This window comes from Diadema antillarum, unplaced genomic scaffold (genome assembly GCF_040938485.1).
Source record: "Diadema antillarum isolate AM-2024a unplaced genomic scaffold, OU_Dant_1.0 seq00000338_RagTag, whole genome shotgun sequence".
NCBI lineage: Eukaryota > Metazoa > Echinodermata > Echinoidea > Diadematoida > Diadematidae > Diadema > Diadema antillarum.
In genome coordinates, this window is record NW_027271351.1 from 1,076,976 (window position 1) to 1,101,561 (window position 24,586).

At 37.7% G+C, this 24,586-nt stretch overlaps 1 protein-coding gene across 1 annotated transcript in view; it reads left to right on the plus strand.

The window, feature by feature from the left end:
* The window catches only part of LOC139730835 (uncharacterized), a 55,852-nt gene that overhangs the window by 14,751 nt on the left and 16,515 nt on the right, over window positions 1-24,586 (plus strand). The window contains exons 2-3 of the mRNA XM_071641708.1: window positions 10,632-10,693; window positions 18,494-18,724. Of these exons, the coding sequence (XP_071497809.1) occupies window positions 10,632-10,693; window positions 18,494-18,724 (293 nt within the window). The remainder of the gene's footprint in view (window positions 1-10,631; window positions 10,694-18,493; window positions 18,725-24,586) is intronic.

Genomic DNA, 24,586 nt, shown 5'->3' on the forward strand with positions numbered 1-24,586 from the left:
TGCACTTTAGAGACGAAAAATAAAAAGACAGAAAGACGCTGTTAATTGCAAATTTTTGACATAAAAATATTGCTTCCATTACGGTTTTAAACTTCGTGGATGGCAGAATCCAAAGAAAAGGGAAAGTGTGAGCAAAAGAACACACTCTCTCTCTCTCTCTCAAAAAAAAAAACTTGCTTTGAATAACAGAATGAATCAAAATATCTTTCTGAGCCGATCTCAGCTTGAGAGCGGGTACATACTTCACTTAAAGACTCACTGAGATATTCTGGAGCCATTGAATGGGGACAGTGCATACATGGTAAGTCAGAAGTAGTACTTTGAACATTATGCTCACAGGTGAGAGATCGGTGTTGACATCGATTGCCGCCACTCCCATCCCATCTCCTCCTTCTCGTCAAAAGTAGACCGTGCTGATACATAAGTGGATCGGAAGTAAAGTGCGGATGATACCCTAAATCTCAGACGACTGAAACTCCGGATTTCTTGCGCAAGTATCCGACAGAAAAATTATATCATATTTGAAACATCCATGTCTCCCTTTATTTCCTGCTGTAACTTGATCGATGCAAGAATCATGTGAGACTATTTTTTTTTCTTCCAGCATAAATTTGAGATGACCCATTTCTCTCTCACGTTAAACGTTCAGATTCGCAGGATATAACGGATCTTTTATAGATTCCCTCCACTCAGTGTTGAAGCATATTACACCACCGAACTCTTGCGCTAAATGTTTTCGTGTATGTCATTGTCGAAAAGGTGTATCAGAAGAGATTTAGACTTGGTACAACCTAATTTCAAGAAATACATCTTCCATATAGCGATGAACTAATATATTTCATATATAGGTCTGTGGATCGTTCATTAATTGATTATAAATGTTTAATGTTATTAAAAAAAAAATGTTACATCGTGACCAACAGTTGAATGTTGTGAAATGTTCGCCATTTGTGGATACTTGTAAGCCTCATTATTTTTCGGGGCATGAACTTTTGTCTCTAAAAGGACATTTTTTTATGTAAAAATAAGGCGTAAACAGATATCAACAGTAGATTTGGGTCATGTTGAATATACATTGTCACCTGCGGTGTATGAGCAATTAGAAAATAAACGCCTTGTCATAATGAAATGCAATGAGAACATTAATGATTTTTCGGTGCTAATGTGCTGAAAAAGAGCCCCCCCCCCCTCAAAAAAAAAAGAAAAGAAAAGAAAAGAAAGAAAGGTACACGGACGGTGTAATACATAACAGTAACGAAGTAATGGAAAAATGTTAATTCTCATTGACAACATAAAAAGCGCTTAAATAGGTAAAATAATTATGACTTATTTTTCAAAATAAAGTGTCTCACAATCACATTGCAGATCATATTCGGCGAAAATTCAGCGTGAAGATTAGACTTAGAATCATATACAGAAAGTAATGATGGTTACAGCCTTTAAATACACCGGGAGGAAAAATCCATCATGTTGCTCCGAAATGGGACAGGTTCAAGGGCAGAATCTTTAAGGTTTGATAAATTTAGAGGCTTCTTCCCCAATTGATGATAAACAAGGTTACAGTTTTGGCCACGTGGATTGTCTTCTACAGTATATAGCGTTATTTTGTACGCGCTGATGCTACAGACATCGGCACAGTGTGTTTGCGTGGGATTTGAATACGAGCGGACAGGTGTATATTGTGCTGCGTCTGTGTTCGTCTTCAGTAGAAAAACACTTTATTGAAGATGAGTGATAGACTGAAAAAACGGTTACGGATTTTGCACATTCTTTACGTGAGATCCATAAGTGCGATAATTTTGTACTCACGTGAACATCAGGTGCCTGTCAATCTGCTAGTTGTATGTAACGAGAAGTGATGTATCGGCATTCTGATGTAGTGATAATGATTATAAATTCTTATGTACGTGGTATTTTCATTAAATCAGATATTAAGTGGTCAATCAAACCATACACTCATTGACACTACTGTTTAGTTGTTCAATCAACAGACCTCTTTGACAGTTGAACAGCTTGTCTACATAGACAACTCGTTGTATGATTGGAATGAAATGTGATACTTCAAGGGACAAACGTAAGTAAAACAGTTTTAACTCGCTTGTCGAAAAACAAAGAAAAACAATCATCAGTTACTAAAGATGTTCTCGCTTTAAGTCAGAGTGATGTCGAGAAGAGCAAGAGTTCATCAGTTCACCCCGCTTTGTGCGCCTTGCCTGTGTTGTTGGACGCCAGGTTTTCTCTTTCGGCGATGGGGAGTAGGTGCTGACAGCGGTCAGGAAGAGGGAAATCTGCCGAGTACGCTGGCGGGATTAGTCATACCGCTAAAAAGTGACCATAAGAATCAACGTATTAAATATATGCCGCCATCTTAATGTCTTTCCGTGTGTATACATACTATGATGAGTTCTCCTTTATTTCTGTTTTTCCAACTCTTTCCCCTTAATCTCTTCTCTCTCATTCTCTCTATAATCTCTCCATCTCTTTGCATGTATAGTTTAATTCAATTCAAATTTTATTTCATTTTTCGAAAAGAACATGGACATTTCACTTTCCTTGGTAACAGAGAATAAGGTTGCATAAGCAAAACAAAGTAAAGTGAGAAGAATATAAATGTGGAACCTTGTAATAATAATACGTTGTCATGAGAACTGAAGTGATAGAGACGAAGTAACAATACGCAAATGTCGATAAACGGAGGGACCTATTAAAAAGACAAAGCTTGTCTTCTTCTATAATTATCTCTCCCAACTTCTTTTTTCCACATCTATATTACCAAGGCTCAAACGTGTACCTGTCTTATATCTCGTTCCTAAGATAATTTTGTCTCGTTTCTGATCTGTTGCACGTCCTCCTCCTGTTCCCCTAATTCTTCCATAGTCCCACACATTCACACTCTGTCCTATGTGCTTTCTGTTCTGTCATTTGAGTCAATATATATATATATATATATATATATATATATATATATATATATATAGTAGTACAATATATATTCGCACTGTCATCTCTGACGAAGGGGGAGGACCCCCGAAAATTCAGATTTTTAATTAAGATCAATATTGGCATTTAATGCATTCCTCTATTGTGACATTATTATTGCTTTATATATATATATATATATATATATATATATATACGTATATATATATATATATATATATATACATATGTATATATATACGTATCATAATTATATTATTTCATCATATTCTCTCTTTATTCGTTTTTTCCGTTATTTTTTTTTCTACTCTGCTAACTTTAGCACATACTCACATAAACACACACACACCGTCATAGACACGCAATTCATCATGGTGTCATGCTTTCATAACTTGTCATGTTGGAAATGACAATAAAAGACAATTTCAGGTAATTCACATTTCAGAAAGAAGAAGAAGAATGACGAATTCCACTAACCCTTAAAAACTTGACCTTTAGGCTCCAAACCTCCTCGGGATAATGTGTGTGCTCTTCTTTATCTTCTCGTGACATCCGTTCTCCATACACTAATCTCATACAGAGATCAGTCCTGTGCCAATTATGGTTCGACGAGTCACACAGGAATGTTACTCTCTGTATGCATACAATGTGATTCAACGAGTTTACCTATGTGTGGAGGGGGGTACTCATTAGTTAGGTCGGAGCCTCCTTACAGGGAATTACATTTCCGGTTAAACTAACAGCTCGTTATTCCGAAGATTCGTTATTCCGAAGGTTCGTTATTCCGAATTTCATTTTCGGATTAACAAATCTTCAGAATAACGAAACCTCCGAATAACGCCACAAATGTTCGGATTAACGAACCCTTTTTCATTTTTGGATTAACGAACCTCTAGGTATAGGAAATTTGTGTGTTTCGGATTAACGAACCTTCGGAATAACGAACCTTCGGAATAACGAACAGCACCCACATTTCCGTCACATTCTCGCACAGACATTAACAAAAGCAGTGAAAGCCAGGTGGGTGCATGGAGAACAGTATTTTTTTTTCCTTGTTTAAGAATTTAAGTCACCGTCATAAAACAAACTTTTATGTACAGGACCAACAAGATGACTACTAGTAAACGGGATGTGAAACTGTTCGAATCTCGTGAAGACGGTAGCAATATTAAAGGTGCTGTTTACTATTGGGAGCAGTGATTTAAAAATGTCTGAGTTATCACATTTGATGCATATGTAGGTCAGTTGTATCACAGAACGACCTACCATATAAAAATTTCGCAATAAAGCCTACAATAAAAGGAGATATCATTATTTTTTCTCAATAAAACATAACTCTAGACGATTTAGTCTAGAAATAATTTCATTATAACTATTGTTCACATTTTAATTTTTGTATATCTACGATACTTAACATTGATTATGCTGATATGAATTTTTATATCGGATGTTTCTATCCCTAACTCACATTTAACAACTATTTTGAAGCACTAAAGCTGGGTTTTTGTTTCATCTGCAAATGATAGGTAATACCTTTAAGTTTTCAGTATTACAAACAAATGCACTGTGCATTTCACATTAAATTGAGGAGAACTTCGTTCAACATATAGACCCATGCTGTGCCTGAGTTTCTCGCATTTTTTTTTCATAGATAGGCAAATTGGCAGGTGTTGCAATGGTGTGTATCTTTTTTTTACATGATTTTATATTTTGTTTGTAAAAACTTTACAAAGTTTGGCACCATGGAAACGTATGAGGAATATATTCACTATGCTCCTCTTACCTGATGACGATGTGACTGGTGATCTCGTGCGTGAATAGAGTGGTGTATCGGTCAGTCGTGTTGATGGATTAAGTCATATTTTTCAGTCTAAACGTGCATTTGCATTGTTGCGAGTATTGAAGGATAGGTAGTCGAAATTCTTGTAATTCAATTACTGAACTCTTCCCGGCGTTTGCAGAAATTCCATGCAGAATATGGATTCCATAGTGACAAACTATTTTGATGATCAAAAATAGAACTAATCAGTCACAACTTATTAGTTCGGAGGGGATTCTTTGTCGTAATTCAGTCATCGGAATACCTGGGTTGGAATTAAGGGGAAGGTCGGTCTGCTTAATACAAGATACACTGTTCGGTGCAATATTGAAAACATCCGCTTTCTGCGCGGAAGATAAACCATTTCTTTACGAGCATGTCTGCGTATTATACCATGCAGCTTTATGTTAGTGCAATGTTTATGGTTGTCATAGCGCTTCGAGATGGCCTTGCCTCTGAGAGTAATATAGGTTAGATTATTATTACGTAACGACCGGCGTCTGTTGGTTTAGGTACGAATGACATTTTTAAGAATCCTGTTTCATGTTCCATATATGTTTTGATAGGTTTTAATCGTTCTGTAATTCTAAAAACGTTTTTTTTTTTTCGTGTGGTTTCGTTAACGATACAGTAGTATTTATAGAGTTTGATCTATTAATACTTTTCATGAAAAGTCATAATTTCATTTATAGAATCTGTTCCATCACTGCGTCTTTCTTAATAAAAGCTTCAAATCTCGGGAATTAAATCTTCAAAGATATATCATCGGGCACTTTTTTATGATTTATCACGTCAACTCCCAGTCAATAAAACACACACACAAACACACACACAGAAAAAATGAAAATAAGTCCTGTTTTCACCATGAGGTGTATATAGTCAGAAATAAAAGATCATGGATTTGGCTGTTTATCGGTCGGAAACACATCACAAGCCTGTGGTCAACAACTTGATTATGTGTCACTTTTTTGTTATTTTTTATGGGATGATAAACTGATTATGTAAGTTAAACGAAAACAAAACGCTTGGATATGAGGAAGCGGATTACAAAAAATAAAAAATAAAAGAGGAAAAATTACGGGGAATTTATCCAAAGAAATCAGTTTTATTAGCAAGATAAGATGAGAGCTCTTCAGGTTCCTAATTCCCGCTAATATCAAAGAACGTGTTTGCGAAAGGGAAAAGTGGCATTGATGATAAATCAAAAGTATCGTGATGCAGGATGGAGCAGAGAATGTTAATTCCGCTGTTTTCGTACAGGGAAGGAAAAGAGGATTGGAGAAATTGACTAAGTGCAAAGATGATGTCGCTTTCTTGGAAAGAAGTAAGGATGTCAAGAATAAGATGACGACGAACAAAGAAGAAGAACGCGAAAAAAATAAGAATAAAAGAACAAGAATTTGAAGAAGAGTATGAGGAACAAAACAAAATGCACATTTGTTGAATAACATCTTCAATGAATGAGATAAGAATTTTATATGTATCATATTCACATATTAGTTCGTATTTAAGGGCCGCTTTACCTCTATTTGATGATTCCTCCAGGCCAAGAATCTGCTATGCTACAAAAAAAAAAGTATAAGGAAAGCTAAAGGAAAGGAAAAAGAGAGGACAAATAGGACGAATGGAGAAGAAGGAGGAAAAAAGGATTAAAAGGAGCAATGATGAAAGTTAAGAAGAAGAAGAAGTTGGAGGAGGAGGAAAGGATAACACAGTGACAGAGAAGTAACAAAAAGAAAAGGGATAGAAGGAAAGAAAACCCCAAAACAATGATAAAGAAGATTTACAGGGAGAAGATGATGATAATGACGATTAAGGTGATGATGACAGCGAAAAGGAAAAGATGAGAAAAGAAGAGGGAGAGACGTCTTTGGGGATGTATCACCTGTGATTTTAATTCGATCATCTTCCCAGGCAGACGGATAGGGTATCGAATAACTGGCCACGGGCGAATAGGTTTGAGGCCGTAGTGACCCCTAGGGAAAGAGGGGGAAAGTGGGAAAATTTGACCTTAACCTTCCCTTCACCATTCCATGTACTTGCATTAGAATTTGCTGATGGATGCCACCATAGTCCTACAACACCATAGTATATATTATCTACAATGAAAAAAAAAATGGTTGACCATTCCGAAGCTCTTCATTTTTTTTTTCTGATTTCTATGGGAAGCACTTCAACCTTGGTAGACAAGTGAGGACTGTAAAGCGATGGTCATAGTGGTCATATATTTTGAATCACAATCCAAATTTGTACCTCGACGGCATCTACAGCAGATGTGGAATTGGGATTAAAACGTTTTTGTTTGGTTAATTACAATTGAATCAGTCTCTAGCGAAGAATTTTGGTGTTGATGCTTGTAAAATGTCACAGTGGTTAAAAAAAAGGTCATTAAAGAGTGTACATATACTGGTTATGGCGATAGCATCTTCACCCTTTTCAAAAGGAAACATTGGTTAATCGTTAATTCATGAAAGTGGAATTGTCATATTCGATTTATTGATAGAGAGGAGTCATTCAGGGTCTTTCTTGTACCGATTTAATCAGATATCTATGAAGATCTTGGCAACCTCTCAGACAGTATTTTTAAAGGAAAAATGTTATCCATAGAGCGATCTTTAAAAGATTACACATGAAAAATAAAGCCAGACTTTTGGAGACGATATGTGAAATCCTTTGCAAAATTAACTGAATGCTGAATTAGAAGTCTACTGATTTTAAAAAAATTTCCCAAAACATTCATGGCCTTTAAGGACGTGAAAATAAGCAAGAACTGTTCATAAAAAGCTTTCAAGTTTAGGGAACAGACAAAGTAATGGAGAGAGAGAAGGCCTTTAAGGATGAGGAAGACAAAGGAATAGGGAGGGGCGGTTAGTGACGAAAGAAAGCTCGATCAGATAAGTGGCCTCTGTCCAACATAATGCTGTCGGAGGACGTTTGCTAACACACCTCTTGTTCCAAGTCAACTCGTCCACATGAAGAAAAACGAATGGCAGAATTCCAAGTTTCAGTTTCGATGAAGAAATTCCGTCGGAAGGCGTGAGCAATTTCATCGCAAAGAAAGGAATCTTCTCACAATCAGCAGGGCATAGCGGTACACAAAGCTTTCAATTCCTCCTTGGAAGTCTTTAATGTGGGCCAAAATATCCAAGGGCATCTAGATTCAGACTTCAGCATAATTTAACTTTTAAACAAAAACAATGTTGATACAACATTCCTTCTCCTGATAAAGAAACTCATTATTTCGATAGAGGACACGTATATACCTTGAACCTTTTTTGTTTACATCATTTCATCACCGTCGAAGCGAACTAGATTTTGGAGTAGAATTTCATGTAAAGGGGCATTCCTGACGATTTGTTTTCACATAATGTATCCTGAATCGATAGTGCCATGTATACTAGAGTTATGGAATTCATTGTGGTCCTTGAGCAGATAAACTAATATTCTTAAGAACCCAAAACGTAATACACTGAACAAGGATGAAGGCATGGGAGGCTCACAATATTCCAGTAATGAAGCAATGTCATTCCATTACAATACCACTTGCTTAACAAGTTCATCTGTGTAGAATTCATGCATCCTTTCTTTGTTGTTGTTGTTGTTGTTCTGCTTCCCTGATCACCTCATCATGCATTCTTTTGTGAAGCTGCTACGTCATCATCCTCGTTCAATGTGCTTTGTTATGAATTTTGAAAACATTCTTATTCCTCATCACGATCACTGTAAATTCTTAAACTCTGTTCCGGTACCCAGGGAGGTGGGAATAATAACCAATTTAGAGGTCTAAAAATTTAGAAATCTACAAGGTTAGTCATCTTATGAGGTCTCCTTTAAAAGCAATGCTCTTGGTGCATCGTGTAATTTCCATCTGACTGTTGTCTGACAACGCATTTCTCCACGTCTCATGAAAATTAATTCTTACCGGTATCTTTTTTTTTTCTCTTTTTTTTTCTTTCTTTTCTTTCTTTAATTTGACAGCCGCTGAAACTTGACTCGCATAGGTTGTGGGTAATTAACGGAGGGGGTTACCGTACCGTGATGGCAAAGGGAAGCGTTGTAAATTGAGAGGATATCCGAATCGCCTGTAATTCGGATTACAGAAATCCGGTCTCAATTAGACTTTGTTTATGTATAGGGGAAAGGCTGGGGTGTTTCATTCATAGCGTTGTTTTGTCATGCTCGTTTCATTTCTTTTGTGTGTGTACATGTTTTTTTTTTTCTTTTCTGTATTTCCAGTTTCCGAAATGAGATTAATGCATTAGTTTAAAATAGGAGCATAAAGACATAGTTTAAACAGCTTAATCATCCTAGGATATAATTATGAAAATTAACCTATATATTGATGACTAATATTGCTGAAATTATATTGCCTATCAAGGTGCCAAGTGATAAACACTGCAAAAAAAATGAGCTTGATTCTTACCACAAAAAAACAAAAAAAAAAATCTGGGGAATGTATACAATATATGATGTTTTTGTACACAAAACAAACTTTAAAGTAGGCCTTATTGACCGTGGTAATCATCATTACAATGTATTTTAAACATATCTGCTACCAATTATACTTCCATTTCTACCAGTGAATCAGTTACATTCTAACCTGCTACACTGTTACGCCAAGCTTTATAAATTTCTACAACGTTTGACCATTTTGACCATGTTGTTTCTTCTTATTCTTCTAAATCTCATATTAGTGTTTCCGCAGTTGTTTGAACTCCCTTACTACTGCTATTACTAATATCAATATTACTCTATATAGGCCTACCTTTATCGCGCTGCTGCTGCTAAGACAACTTTCATTCCCTTCGTTAGTGCTTGAAATCGATTTGTGTTCATAACCGTCCGTAAATAACTCAAGCTCTATTAATTGCACACAATCGAAGCGGTTATGTCAATATTGTTAATCATGATAATTCATTAATGTCCCGGCACCATCTATGCTGTTTAGCATGCAGATGCATGGCGTGTATTATAAGTGCATTATTAGTTATCTGTTGTTTGTTATTTTTCACTCTAAATTTGTTATTCTCACTATAAATTCCCTTTTTATTTCAATCTGATATATGCACTGAGTGGTATTTTTCCGCGATCACTTGCCTCAATAGCCTCTGCATCCAACCACATGAACCGCCACGCAAAATATAATGTCCATACTGTCATATTATGAACAGATTTTGAACCGTTCACTGTGCTACTATATGTTATAAATATGGATGACTCCTTAGATCTTTTGTCATATTTGTTGTCCTTACTGTTGTTTGTTTGTCGCTGTTCTGTTGTTTGAGACTTACTTGTGAGAGCTCAGTGTGGTATCTGGTGCGGTTATTTGACCCAATAGCCTGCGTGTCCAACCACAGAAACCACCGGTCAAATGTTGAAACACCTGTTATGATTATCGTCAACTGATTTTGAAATGTGCTGAAATCTTTTGCTGACATCATGATTAAACACTCATCGTATGCTGTAGTCATCTGTCCTTCGAATAAGTGGCGAAAAGTATAGCCACACACTTTTACTTCTCTAAAGTGAACATTTATTTTGTGTGTTATCTTGCGTAATTATATCGTGGGTCACATTATTTCCGTTTGGGAAATACCGTCAGATTTATCATTTCCCCTACGCGTATTGATGATATTTCAAAACATTTCTCTTTTATTAGAAATAGATCAATAAAGACAAGCGACAAATGATTATGATGATATTTGATGTTAACAATCACTATGATACAAAGATTCATTTGCAATGACTCGTATATTGAGGGATCAGATTTAAACTGTCTCGGTTTGAAGAAAGTATGTATACGAAGGAGAAATGTATGCTAGCTTATTCAGCAAATATTGACATGATGAACCACTTTCTTCTTCCTCTGCAGTCGGGAAGGCATGTACACTTGCTGCGAGGGATGGAAACTGGACAAAAACGCCTGCACCCCTGGTAAGTTGACATTTAGCCTAACGTCTTTTATATTTGCGAAAGAGCTTCGCATCTTCCCCAATCTGTTTCAAATTTGAATTGTTTTGTCGCAGTTTTTTTTTTTCTTCTTCTGCAGACTATCCTGTAGGGTATATCACTCACCAATCATATTACGAGACTCAAATGACGTGAAGTCGACTTGCATTGTGTGAAAAGGCCGTGCTGATTTTGTATACACTATATTTTTCCCAGCCATCTAAACCTGGTATGACCTCTACCTAATCGACGATTCAAATTCGATTCAACTAACATGGATAAGGAGTTGGCTAAGCGTTACTCGGCAGTTCATAATAGAGGTATACAGCTTCACAATTGCAGACCACCTATATAGAAGAGGGCGTCGAATCGCAAACGATGCGACGCGCTTAAAACGCATTGTACGTCTTGATACGGAAGAGGCCCTCACCGACAGATTCAGAGGAACGGCACCTTTGGGATGATGTTCGGGATTCCGAAGTGATATTCGTTATTTCGAAACACACAAACTTTGTAAACATAGATGTTCGTTAATCAGAAAATGAGGTTCGTCGATCCGGACGTTAGCAGTGGCGTTATTCCAAAGGCTCGTAAGTCCGAAACTGAAATCAGGTGCGTTATTCCAAAGGTTTGCTAATCTGAAAAAGAAAAAGGATGCGTAATAACGAATCTTATTTCGTTTTCTGACTAACGAATCTTCAGAATAACGACACGTTTTTTATTTAACGAATTAACGAACTTTCAGAATTACGAGTGTAATTTTTTTTTTCGGAATAACAAACCTGAATTACGAACCTTCGGAATAATAAACCTTCGGAATAACAAACCTGCGGAATTACGAACCTTCGGAATAACGAACCTTCGGAATTAGAACCATCGGATTTAGAACCATCGGAATAACGAACTATAATTCACCTCTGCACAAATCCAGGAAGAACACTCCGAACACGTCAGGATCTCTTATGTGTACTGGGCATTTAGAATTCTCTTTGGTAGGAGCATTCATTCAAACCCGTCAACTCCTGAGAAATTTTCCTGAAGAAACTTTGTCGTCACTAAATTGATGCCACCTCTTAATTTTTACTGCATACCATGTAGTGGAAAAAACTTAGATGGAACTGACTGAATTCATTAAGTGTTCACAGAATCAGAAAAGGAATTTACACAAATTTCCAACTTTTGAGAGAATGAAAACAGAACTTTAAATTTCCAAATTGTGTTACCAAGTTAAAGAATCAGCTCTTGATTAACGCAGTTAAGAAGCTTCTTGAGGTTCCTCAACGACACAAACAATATTACCGATAAACAACAAAAGCTCGAGCGAATGATAATTCTTTTTCTTAAACTTATGAAACGCTAACAATGCATAATGACAATCAGAAAAAAAAAAAGTACTAGTGCAGCACAAAACTACTGAAATGAGGTTTCTAGGTTTTGGTGTGTATAGTAGTAAGAGTATAATTGTCCATGCATACAGAGCTAAGACTCGCTCGTTCATATTCCACTGCTTTTTAATTCACAAAAGAGACCACAAAATCACTATAGATTTCGCCCAGGGTAATACAGAAGGAGTTAGAAGAGGGTAAAACTGGGAAAAAAAGGAAGACAGTGAAGAGAAATAGAAATTAAGAAACGAAGGAATGTGATGAAATCAATGATGATGATGATGGTGGTGGTGGTGGTGGTAATGATGATGATGATGATGATGATGATTATGATGCTGATGATGATAATGAAGAAAATGGAATATAGAAGAACGAGATCAGGAAGCAGATAAGCTGTTTTCGTTTGATATCACTCCCGTGCAGAGCTGCTTCTCATCATGTGTATACCGTGACAAAGAAGTTATTTTCATAGCTAGCAAAGCTGAGTGACTCCGTAGAGTTGCCACCTTAAATCGATGGGATTTGAGAACGAAAAACAGTTCAGAAAAAAAGTCAAAATCATCATAGTCACTGCTGAAGGTCACTGACAAGTGACCTTGTAATCTTTCCAGTAGTGACTCAATCAGAGATTAACAACTGCTGGTGAGGATCTTTCCTGTGTCATAAGTAAAGTCTATTCGATATGTTTACCAACTCGTTTATCCCCTCGATTTTTTCCCCCGAACCCGCTAATGCTTGCCTCTGAAAATCAGTGCTTCTCGAGATAACTGAAGAAGATACTGCGTCTGGTGCGTGGAGGAATTGCATTCCGCTGACGAGTGACTGCCCCGAGAGCTTAAGGGAGCAGTGACGCAGCGCTTCGGGTGAAACGCGAGTGGAACGCCGCACAATTTGGGGAGAAAAACAGTTACTGGGCTTCGTACTCGTTAATCAGCACTTTGGAAGTTTTCTGGAGTTTTATCAGTAGAGGTTTGTCAAGATGCGACAGCACCATCTTCAGACTGAACATGAGAAACATTAAATTCTCCCTGCTCTCCAATCTCTGTAAAGCGAAAGGAGAGATGCTGTTAGGGAAGTTAGGAAGAAAGAGTGCAAAGGGAAGAGAAAGAGGCGAAAAGGAGAAGGGAGAGAGTAGGTATACGGTGTCGGGCTGTAGCAGAACTCGGGAGAAATGCAAGGTGTCGGATTGAATTTGGGGGCTCACAGATCAGTAGCGATAGCCATCAAGGGCCTGTAATGCATTTAGATATATCAAGTGCAGGGGGACTCCGCCGCAGGGGTTATGCCTCGTTGCATCACTTCACGCTGAGTGACGATAACTCCCCAAGTGTTGAACTTTCTCACATGGAAAGCTCAAGAGAACGTATATCACTTACAACCATACATCGGTTATGGCGGTGGTCAGTGAACATCACATCACAACGGTTGATGAAAAGTAGGGCAGATTCCACTTTGAATGACAAGATTTCATGCAGTCATTAAAGCCGTGATATGCACGATTAAAAAAAAAGTACCAAGAAGCATGATATAAATCGCAAATAGTATTGAAAGCATGTATAATGCCAAAATGAAGGGTTAAATTCTCCATAAAGCAGAGCTTCATGCTAGCACTTTTATTGCACTTAATCTGTTTCTTACAGTCCAAACAGACATCGCTTAGATATTTTATTACGTAATCCACTGAAAGAGAATTGAAATTTAAAATGCAGAAAGAGTACATCACGAGATGAAGTTATTTGTTTCACGACGCAAACTTTTCGTGCCTGTGTCCCTTTATGAAACTATGATCTGCGATCTTTGTCTGAAATTAGAATTCAGGCTAGTCCAACTAACAAAATATATGTATATTTCGGCACTAAATGGCCTTCATACGAGAAGTTAGAATTAACGGGGAATAGTGTACCTCATACAGAACCAATGTAATCGGTATGTAGAAGAAGAAAAGTCCATGAATCTTATTTTGAAGGGACCGACAATGTTTTAGAGTCATGTTATTGCTCTGAGATTATTTGCCACAAGGCCTCGTAAGTTTTGGCAAATTTGTATTCATCAGAGCGATACTGAGAGTGAGAGTATCAGAGCGAGCTGCTGCAAACGCATGAATTGTCACAGCTTTCAGTGATGATAAATTGACGATAATTCTTCATTCGTTTAATCATCTAAGGTGTCAAAACCAACGCCTGATCTCGAATGGTGACGCCATGTGACAAAGCACACCCGTGATGTTTCAATGGGGCTTGGCGCTCTTGTTAAAACCTTCGTCATCTTTCTTATCTAGCCTGCAGGGCTAGACGTGCATTCTCTTTGCAATATCAACCACGTTGCTCCGTTGAAGAGAAGTCTCAACTTCGTTGTCCTCGATCTCTTACCCTTCTCCGTTCTCGCAGGGCTCCTAAATCTGGGATAAGCGCAAAAGGATGCTTGCTGTCAAGGGTTCACATAGCACTGCTCGGTAGCACGGGAACCCTCCTACACTTAAAGCAACATGACTCACCCGTCTCAGCGGCACACACGAAATAAAAACAAAACAAAACAAGACAGAAAACAAAAACAGCACGAAAACGTTCATAGGCGGACCCTTTCCCCACGCTTGCTCCCGGTGCGTCCGATTTCGTGTGTGGATAAGTGACGTTTTGGTTGCTTGGCAGAAAAGAGGCGTCTCCATGGCAACCGACGATGCACCTGTTTCATGAGGAAACAAGAGAAGAAGAAAAAAAGAAGCGGTGATTGGTCTGAGGAATTACAGAGGGATTAATAGACATAACTGTGGTAATATTCGTGTTAGCTGTTGTGTTTGACAGAGTCAGGACTATTATAGAGTACGAACAAGAAGCATGGAAAAATGAGCTCGCAAAAATGTGATTAAACTTTGACACCATTATTGTATTTTAAGTAAAAGCTGTTTATTTTAAAGTAACAAAGAGAGTAAAGGCGTACTTCTCAATCTTTTATTTTAATCATAATCAAGGGCCTGATGTGCCGTGACACGATATGGCTTCTGACATCAGACAAATGAAAACGTACCAAAAGATTCTGCCCCTCGACCACGAAACTGAGTAATATTTTCTTGCATACAGATGTGTGAAGTGAAAGAAATCCTGCATGCCTACGAAACGCACATATTCATCAAGGTACTAATCACTTTTGATATCTTAGCAGGTGGTACCTGTTTCGTTTTATAATCGGAGCGGATTGATCTTTCCAGCATTTGCTTTGATCATTGCTGAAGGATTATTCACAGGCTTTACTCACCTATTTTACCCTCCCAACGTGCGCGGTTTTTGATCAGATGACGTGATGCTCTGACCACAAAGATGTGTGGACGTGATCTCAGAGTCAAACAAAGATAGTCAGAGGGAAGGCAAATGCAGTTGTTATGCTTTTTTTATTATCGTATAGATTTGCTTAGATGTATAAAGGGAAAGATAGACATGAAAAGGCAAGGATACAGCAGAAACAACAAGTCTGTAGAAGTAGCATGTCATTTTTTATTCTTTCCAGCAACAAAGAGTGAGGAATGTGTACACGACATGATCTTTCATAAACTAAAGAAAAAATGTAAACCTGCGCATAGTATTACTTCATCGCTAAAAAAGAGAGTACCATTTTGTTTAGATACTATATTATCTATATATAGTAAACATAGCATACTATATTATATATGTATATATGTATATATAATATATATATATGTATATATATATTTATATATATATCGTATATCGTAGATATTTGCTTACAATATATATACATATATATATATATATATATATATATATATATATATATATATGTATACATGTAATATTGTGATGCTTCGAGCCTCTGTCAAGTGACAGATGACATTACCCCTTTGACACGTTTGCCGACTGTAGAATAAGACAAAATGAAATATATTGTTCTTGCTGCGAAAGACAAACACTGAATCGTAGACATCCGTTTTAACCCATTGACTTTGCGTGAAGTTTATCGCTTATCGAGATGTGTGATAATTCTCAGACGAGAAAAATAGCGTTGAAACTATTTTTAGTAAAATTGAATACACGCACACGCATATATGTATATAAATATATATATATACATATATATATATATATATATATATATATATATATATATATATATATAAACTGATAAATCAAGCTGAGGAAAATCAATCTCCCTCCATTTCTGTCATTCTTCCTTTCTTACGTGTATTTAGTCATGACATTTTTTTGCGATAAGGACCATGTGTATGATACACATCCATTGTGGTCAATATCTGTGCGAGAAAAATTAGCATTGTGTTAGCCGTGTCATTGAGAAGCGACAAACTATTAAACATCGTTTTAAAATAGCAATGAGTCCCATGCACCTGCAGATGTTTGATTTCAAATTGAAAGTGTATGTGGTTAAAAACGTGACTCTGTTGTTATTTTAGGGTTCCTTCCATTCATCTCTGCAGTTTTTGTCTGACTGTTTTGTTGATAGTCGTCAGAAGCCAAGAGCTTTTTAAGTAGTCAATAACTCTTTTATGTTCAACAAGCGAAGTCCCTTTTCATGTTTCGCTTAGATATCATTCTTACTGTTAACGATTACAAAGATTGTCATAGAAAAGGAGATCAATATCAGCCCCCAAACACACACACACACACACACACACACACACACACACACACACGCACACACACATACACACACACATCCTCACACGCACATACACACACACACATCCTCACACACACACATACACACATACACACAAGCAAACCTTCGACCATGGATCGTTAAAAAAAAAGAAAGACATAAGGATAATTCACTTCAATTACTGGACGAAAAGCAAGAGATGAATGTCATCCCACAACATTAGCATATCAATCAGAGCAATTATATAGAAGTAACATGCACAGTGTAGGCCTAACTATAGCAATGAAAAAGTCATTGCTGCCGATAGCAAAAGACACACGATAGTGTTTTCATGATGTAAAATGAATATAAAATCGCCATATGATATACTTAGGTATAGCGTATAGCTGTCTTTAACGGCGTCCCCTTTCAAATAAATATCAATGCGTGGTGAGCAAGAGTTTCAATCGAGTAGGATTATATTCGAGAGACAATGTATTTATACAGAAGGACACAGACAGACAGACAGACAGACAGACAGACAGACAGACAGAAACAGACAGACAGACAGACAGACAGGGGGCGGACCATGAGATTATTTGGGCAATCGGGGGATGGGCAGACAGTCGTGTGCCAAGGGGGAAGCGGCATAGGCACTCTCCAAGATAAAAGATGTCGGTGTCGGTGCCGCTGGCGGAGAATCTGCATGAAACCATAACGATCTGATTAACGCGGGAAATGCACGATTTAACGCCGCAGTTGTTGCAGTTGTAGATCCGAGATGCGCTTTGCTGTCAATCACCGGGGACTCGGAACAGGCAGCTCTTTCTTTCTCTCTCTCTCTCTCTCTCTTTAAACACAGCATCTGTGAGTACAACGTACCGCAACGTGTGTGAGCAAGTTTTGAAAAAGCAGATTGATTTTGTGATGTCACTTTTGTACCTTTATACCCTCGAGATGACATCCGCCGTAGCCGTGTTGTCACGTTGAATTCACAGGGCATGGATTGATCAATGTGACATAAACATGCATGCAGACGACATCCAGTGTAACCAGAACTGCACGCAGTGCGTGGCTTTTTTTGTGTGTGTCAAAGCCGCTACACGATCGTCGTGACGTGACATGACGTCATAATTCCCACCTTAAGACCGATGACAACCTTGGATCTGCATCCGTTCAATGCATTTGATTTGGGGGATTTTTAATTTCAGAATCAGCGTAAAAGAAAATAGAAAAATGTATGATCGGTGGTCAAGGTTGAAGCTTTATGCAGGTTTACTCATTCATGACATTAAATAGCCAGAGTTTCAAAATAATATAATCTCAAAGGATGAAGAACGAAAAATACGATCCCAGGGTTACATCAGTAGGAATTACGATTAATATTTCATTTTTTTTTTCATTTATTCATTTTCATTTTAACAAAGAATGTATTAAGTGTGTAAATAGCATATCATGTCAAGAAAGCAATTTACGTATTATATCAAAATTATAAACAAATGTGATGCTTAAAAGCATGATTTACCATTTGCAGATGAAACAAAAACCCAGCATTAGTGCTTTAAAATAGTTCTAATATGTGAGTTAGGGATAAAAACAGCCACTGTAAAAATTTGAATCCGTATAGTCGATGTTAAGTATTGTTAAATACACAAAATGTGAACAATAGTTAATTTGGATGATGGTGCCAAAAGTTATTGAGGATTTCAGCCGGGTATTTGAAATAAACTTGTACAATTATAATGTTCATCTTTAAATCTATAATTGGGACCGTATTCCATCCATCCTTCTCTAGATCCTGAATGCTTCACGCATACTCTTGGGAAAGACTACCAGGGTTTTGCCAATAAGACCACCGGCGGTAGGAGCTGCGTGTCGTGGAGCAGCCCCGCCCTTATCCCTTACCTCAACGATTCCATGTCCGTCGGTCCGGCGATTCGTCACACCCTAAACACTGGTGGTCGCAACTGCCGCAATCCGTGGTTGGATCGTGACGTAGGCAAGCCGCGAAAGTCATGCAACATTGGTAAGTCATATTCATGATTCAACATCCAACCTCTTCAAATCCTCCCTGTATTTCTGAGTTTTCCAATATCAACAAAATTACAAATAATTTGAGGCTGGTAAAATATATGTGCAGTACTAAATCCTACAGCAAATAATCCACCAATTCGCCGTGGAGGAATGAAAATGGTTGCGCGATATTCGCTCTTTATTCTTTTATGATATAATTTCTATCTTCCGAAGACACAATAGTCATCGTCAAGTAAGCAAACATGAGAGTTAAGTCGAATGATGTGAAATGTTCATTTGATCGCAAGGCGTCAAACGCCCTATACAGCTTCTTCCATTGATCAATAAAGTAATGCAATATTAAGAAAAAACCCACACATACACAAACAGCCCAATCACTGCCAATGTACATACAAATGAACACAAAATGACAAAGACAATTTGCTTCCCATGTTGGCCATTATAGAACAAGTCATAAGTCAATAATTCAACTATCAGAGAGATTGTGTTACTGGTTATAAAGTAATTTACGCAGTTTTCAACATGATTAGAAGTGTGAAAGTGAACTATGGTGCCTATCCTTCTTGGAGAGAAATCCTTAAAGCTTTTATCAAAAACAAAAACAAAAACAGAATGAGTCTTCAGGATTCATAACTCGAAGCCAATTTTTCAGTCTTCAATCTTTAACTCTCTTTTTCTTTCTCTTTCTCATGCAATGTGATCAAATTTCTGTTCGACTGCAAGTCAAGAAAAGAGGAAGACTTATTTGACACTTGAAAAGACATCTGATGAGATAACAAATGTAAATGTCAGGGTAAGATTCTATTCTGATTAAAGCCAAATGAATTTGATAATTATCAACAGGAAACTGGAAGGTGCAATAAGAATTCATAAAAGAAGAAGAAATAATAGAAAAACTTGTGTGCCATAAAGAATCTCTACAATCAGCCTATAGACATTTTTACACTGCACTAGTAAACCCGTCGATAAATTACAACAAAATGTATTTTCAAAAAAGCTTGGTGACATTTCGTAGATTGGCAAAAGAGCCACAATCTGTATATTAAAGTCAATACACAGTGTTCCCTTGCACGATACACATTGCCTTCGAATCAAGGCTCCCATTGATGTTGTCGGCGATTGATTGACAAGGTTGTGATTTCTTGGCATCGTCAATGGTTTTTACGTCAGATTTGGCCTAGATTCATCGGATCGAATAAATCAGATTCTTGGAAAACACTATCGCAGTGATCCACCCCGCTTGAAAGTTCCAGCCGGAACGAGATTTTGACGTCACAGAATATTGTGACGTCATCTGCAACTGTCAAGTGCATTCAGCGTTGTGGGTTTGCGAAGCAGTGGGTTGTGGTAAGTTTCATCATGGCGATAACCGCTACGTAGTATGTGGGAGCCCCTACTAGTGAATCGACTCATATGTAAGTTGAAGAGGGGGCAGTAGAGGTATAGACTCACCGTTATTTCAGATCACAACACATGTGGCAGCAATGACGTAGATCTTGAGGTCAATTTGCTTTAAAAAAATGAAATTAGAATTCAAAATCTACTTTTTCCAGGATCATTCATCGCTGCTTTAGCGGCCGATATTTGAAATTTAGAAATTAACACTGTCTAGAAGAAAATTTGAAAGACATATGAAAGGTTGCAATTGGACGGGTTTGGAAACGATTGACATTAAAATTTTGGAAGAGGGTGAAAAAAAATATCTGTACTTCGAGGGTCTCTTTAAGTAATTTATAGTGATATAAACTCAAGACTGATGCAAGGCGAGATTAACCAGGACATAACAATCGGCAACCAATATGTACACAATGACTAAACTTTTTTTGAGGTTGTGGACCAACAAGATGATTATGGAAAAGGGGTGTTGTCTTGATGTCAAAAGTCGAAAAGATACCACATGCATTAATGCCAGTGCCATACAGATTAGTCTTACATCGGCACGTTTCAAGCCATCACGTTTTGGTAGGCGAAGTGCAGTCACAATGTAGATAGTCGTATTGTATATTTTTCCCCGAAAATTATTGCCATGTCGCACTCAGATTATGATAAGAAAAATGAAAGAGAAGAGTTAAGTGTCATAATTTCTTGCGTTGAGAAACGTACTTTAATTACATACGAAATTACGGCTATAAGTGACGGATGGATTAGTCGCATTATAGGGGATATGAATTTGCTGACGTGGCACACAATGTGCATGTTGCCATAAAGTTCACTTGCAGTATCCAGTGTTGATGATGACTTTATCAAAATAGTGCAATTAGTCATGGTATGATGAAACCGCAAGACTTCCGAATTCATAGTGCGACATAATCGAATCCTATGATTAGCGGTGATTATGACCGGAATTATCATCCCTATTTTGAGAGAGTTAACAGTATGGCACTGTGTTGTTACAGGGCCAGTTACCTTAAAATAACTGCGCCTGTGGTCGAGGGAGGTAAACACGACGGAAACAGTGTTCCCTTCTCAAACTCCATCACAACTCATCCCACCACTGGAGACTTAAAGATGACATTTCCGATTTTATGTTCTGTCCGTCGTTCTATAAAAGTCCACGAGCTTTGAAAGTCTGAACATTAAAAAAAAAAAAATCGGTCAGCCCTGCGTATATAATATGCCCAGCATGCATTATTTTGAATCCATCCAGCACCACTCGAAAATGTTTCCCCAGACTTGTCCTTCCTGTTTGGCGGACTTTTCCAATTAGCTAGACAGAGGCGATCCCATGAGATTTTCATGGACATGCACGATTGTGGCGATGAATGCCGAAATATCCTTAAGCTGCGTCATCCTTTCACGACCCGATATATATATATATATATTTCTATTTTCTAGGTCTAACCCATCTTTAAAACTCCATCACTCCCCATCCCAGCCTCCACTTACCCCTTACCACTCCACTCCACCCCTCCTCCACCTCCCTGAAAATGGAAAAAAAATCTTCCTTGAACTTCCCGTCAGGAAATCATTCTCAAAATGTGGTGAATTAATCATAATTCGCCGTACCAAAAATAGACGGGTGGCATCCACACATGTGCGCCATACTGAGAGAGGAAGGATAAAGAACCAGGAGGGGAAGATGTTTCCTCAGAAGAAAGACCTTCGGTGAGACCCACTTTATTGAGTGACTATACCTCCCATGGGTGTTCCCTTTCTTTCATGTTTTTTTTTTTCTACCTGCGAATATGGCTGCATCATATCAATATCGCATAATCGACGCGCGGGCGAGGAATGACGCAGAGTTACATAATGCGGAAGCTGAGCTCAGCGGGCGCGCGTTCGACCACCGGTTCACGTGGTCAGACGCGCTGACAAATGATGTCTTGTCCAGGAAGTTTGAATATCATCGCACCGTATTAAGTGACAGTTTTTCCTTCCCTATATTTAGAACCACTCCTCCTGTTCCTTCTTCCATTGCTATTTCTGTTATATTTTTCTTCATCATCTCTCCATTCGTTATCCTCGTCACCGTCTTCGTCTACAACTATATGTCGTCATCTACTGTTGCTTCTTTCCCTCTGCTCCTCCATGGTTTCTTCTTCCTTCAGGCTCCTTCTCCCTCTCTCTCTCTCTCTTGCATTTCTTGTATCATTATGATATTATACTTCTTGGCCCTATTTCTGTTTGATCTGCATTTCTATTTCATTCGTTTTGATTTCATTTCCCTTGTCGTTTAGAGTTTCGTCATCTATCAAGTTAGTTTGTAATGTAAAATATATGTTTTCTTTTCCAACATGATTAGTTTGGACGTTGAATTCCATTGGTAATAAGGCAAACTCGTCTTCTCTTATCAAAAAAACACAAACAAGCACGCGATGTATTTGTATTCATGAAAACATATCACTATGTCTATTTCTATCTATCTATCTGCCTATTTCTATTTCTATCTTTCTATTTATCTCTTTCTCTGTCCATTCATCCATCTATCTTTATCTATCTATCAATCAATCTATCTATCTGTTTATCAATCTATCTATCTGTCTGTCTCTCTATCTATCTATACTATCTATCTATACCCATAGATATTAATACATAGACACATATGTTATGTGGTCGCCACATCACATCTTGTCGTCGCCTGAAACACAAAGCTCCCAGTCTTTGTCTTCTCGATCTGGAGACATGTTCACATGCACGTGCTTTGAGAAAGTGGACTGTATAACACGTATAACGCTGTCGACCGCAACAGCTGACAGAAAAACAAGTCTGAGATTGAGCTCCTACTGGTCCATTTGTTTGTAATAACCATAACAGCAAAGACTACGTATTGTCATATGTTTGCTAACCACAACACAAGCTGTAAATAACTCTCTCCTTTTGTTGTTTTCTATTTAGTCCCTTCTACAAAATATGTATACAATGAAATCAATATCGCTCACAATCATCACTTTCAGATAACACACTAAAATGCATAAGTGCTTATACCAGCTCTACCACTTCCTATTCTATCAAAACGTTGTCGACCTTTGCGAAAGACACATCAAGAAATGCGTTAACTGAAGAAAGTAAATACGACGGTTTTAAAAGGAACTATAGAAGACACCACTGTTCACACTTGACAGCGCATGTCGTCTTCGAAGGTGTATGAACATGTCGTCGGTCTCGAAGTTGTCTCAAACACTCAGGCTCGAATTCACAAATGAAACCATGGTTTGAACCATGGACAAAAACCATGGAGCGCCAAGTGTCGCATGGAATATTTCGTTATGAAATCAGTCATTTCGTCGATGAGATGATTATTTTGTAACGAAATGACAACATTTTGTAACTAAATGAACATTTCGTCCACGAAATGATAATTTCGTTAACGAAACGGTCATTATTTTTGTCGACGAAATGACCAATTTCGTAACGAAATGTTCCGTGCGACACTTTGCGCTCCATGGTTTTTGTCCATGGTTCAAACCATGGTTTCATTTGTGAATTCGGGCCTAAGTGTTTGAGACAATTTCGAGACCGACGACATGTTCATACACCTTCAAAGACGACATGCGCTGTCAAGTGTGAACAGTAGTGTCTTCTATAGTTCTATATAGTTCCATAGTTCTATGGCTTAAGTGGCAAGTTAACGCCTTTATCATTCTCACCCAACGAGGTGTCCCTTAAAACATAAGGATTGGAAGCAAATCTTCACACACAGACAAAGACACACGCATTCACACACACATGCTCACACACCCACACATACACAGACACAAATTCACTCTTCTGTCTTGCTGTTTTCGTGATGATGGAGATTCCAGGTATTTTCACTTCCTTTTTTATAACATAAAGAGATTAAACGAAAGAAACCATAGTTGGTCAGGATTGCAATACTGTTCACCTGACTGCGTGTAAAATTGTTGCATGTGTTAGAATCCCACTCTGAACGTTGGCTTACATTCTCTACCTTTTGTTTGAATTCTTCGTAGTTGTTGAGTTTTTAGTGTTATGGTGTCAATTTCGGGTACTAAGGACTGAACTGTTTCCCGTGAATATAATGTTTTATTGAATAATGTTTACATATCTTATGACGATGACTCAAATTATCAATTGCAGGTTGAATATGCAAGAATGAGGAAACCATATACTTGGTTCAATCACATCAAGTGGTTGTCCAGCACTGTGAAATTAAAATAGCTGTATGGAAAGCGAAAGGAACTCTCCAACGGATCTCGGATAGTAAGACCAGAACGCTACCAGAATCTCGTTCCGTTTGGAAATGTCGTTACTATTCCCGATACTGCTAGTTCTTGATTGTATTAAGGGTTTGTAAGGTGTTGTCATGTGGCTTAGCAGTCAAATTATCATCTAATTAACTTCATCAAGTGAGAATACATCAAATGATATCAAAAATTGAGAAAAGGAGGACTGG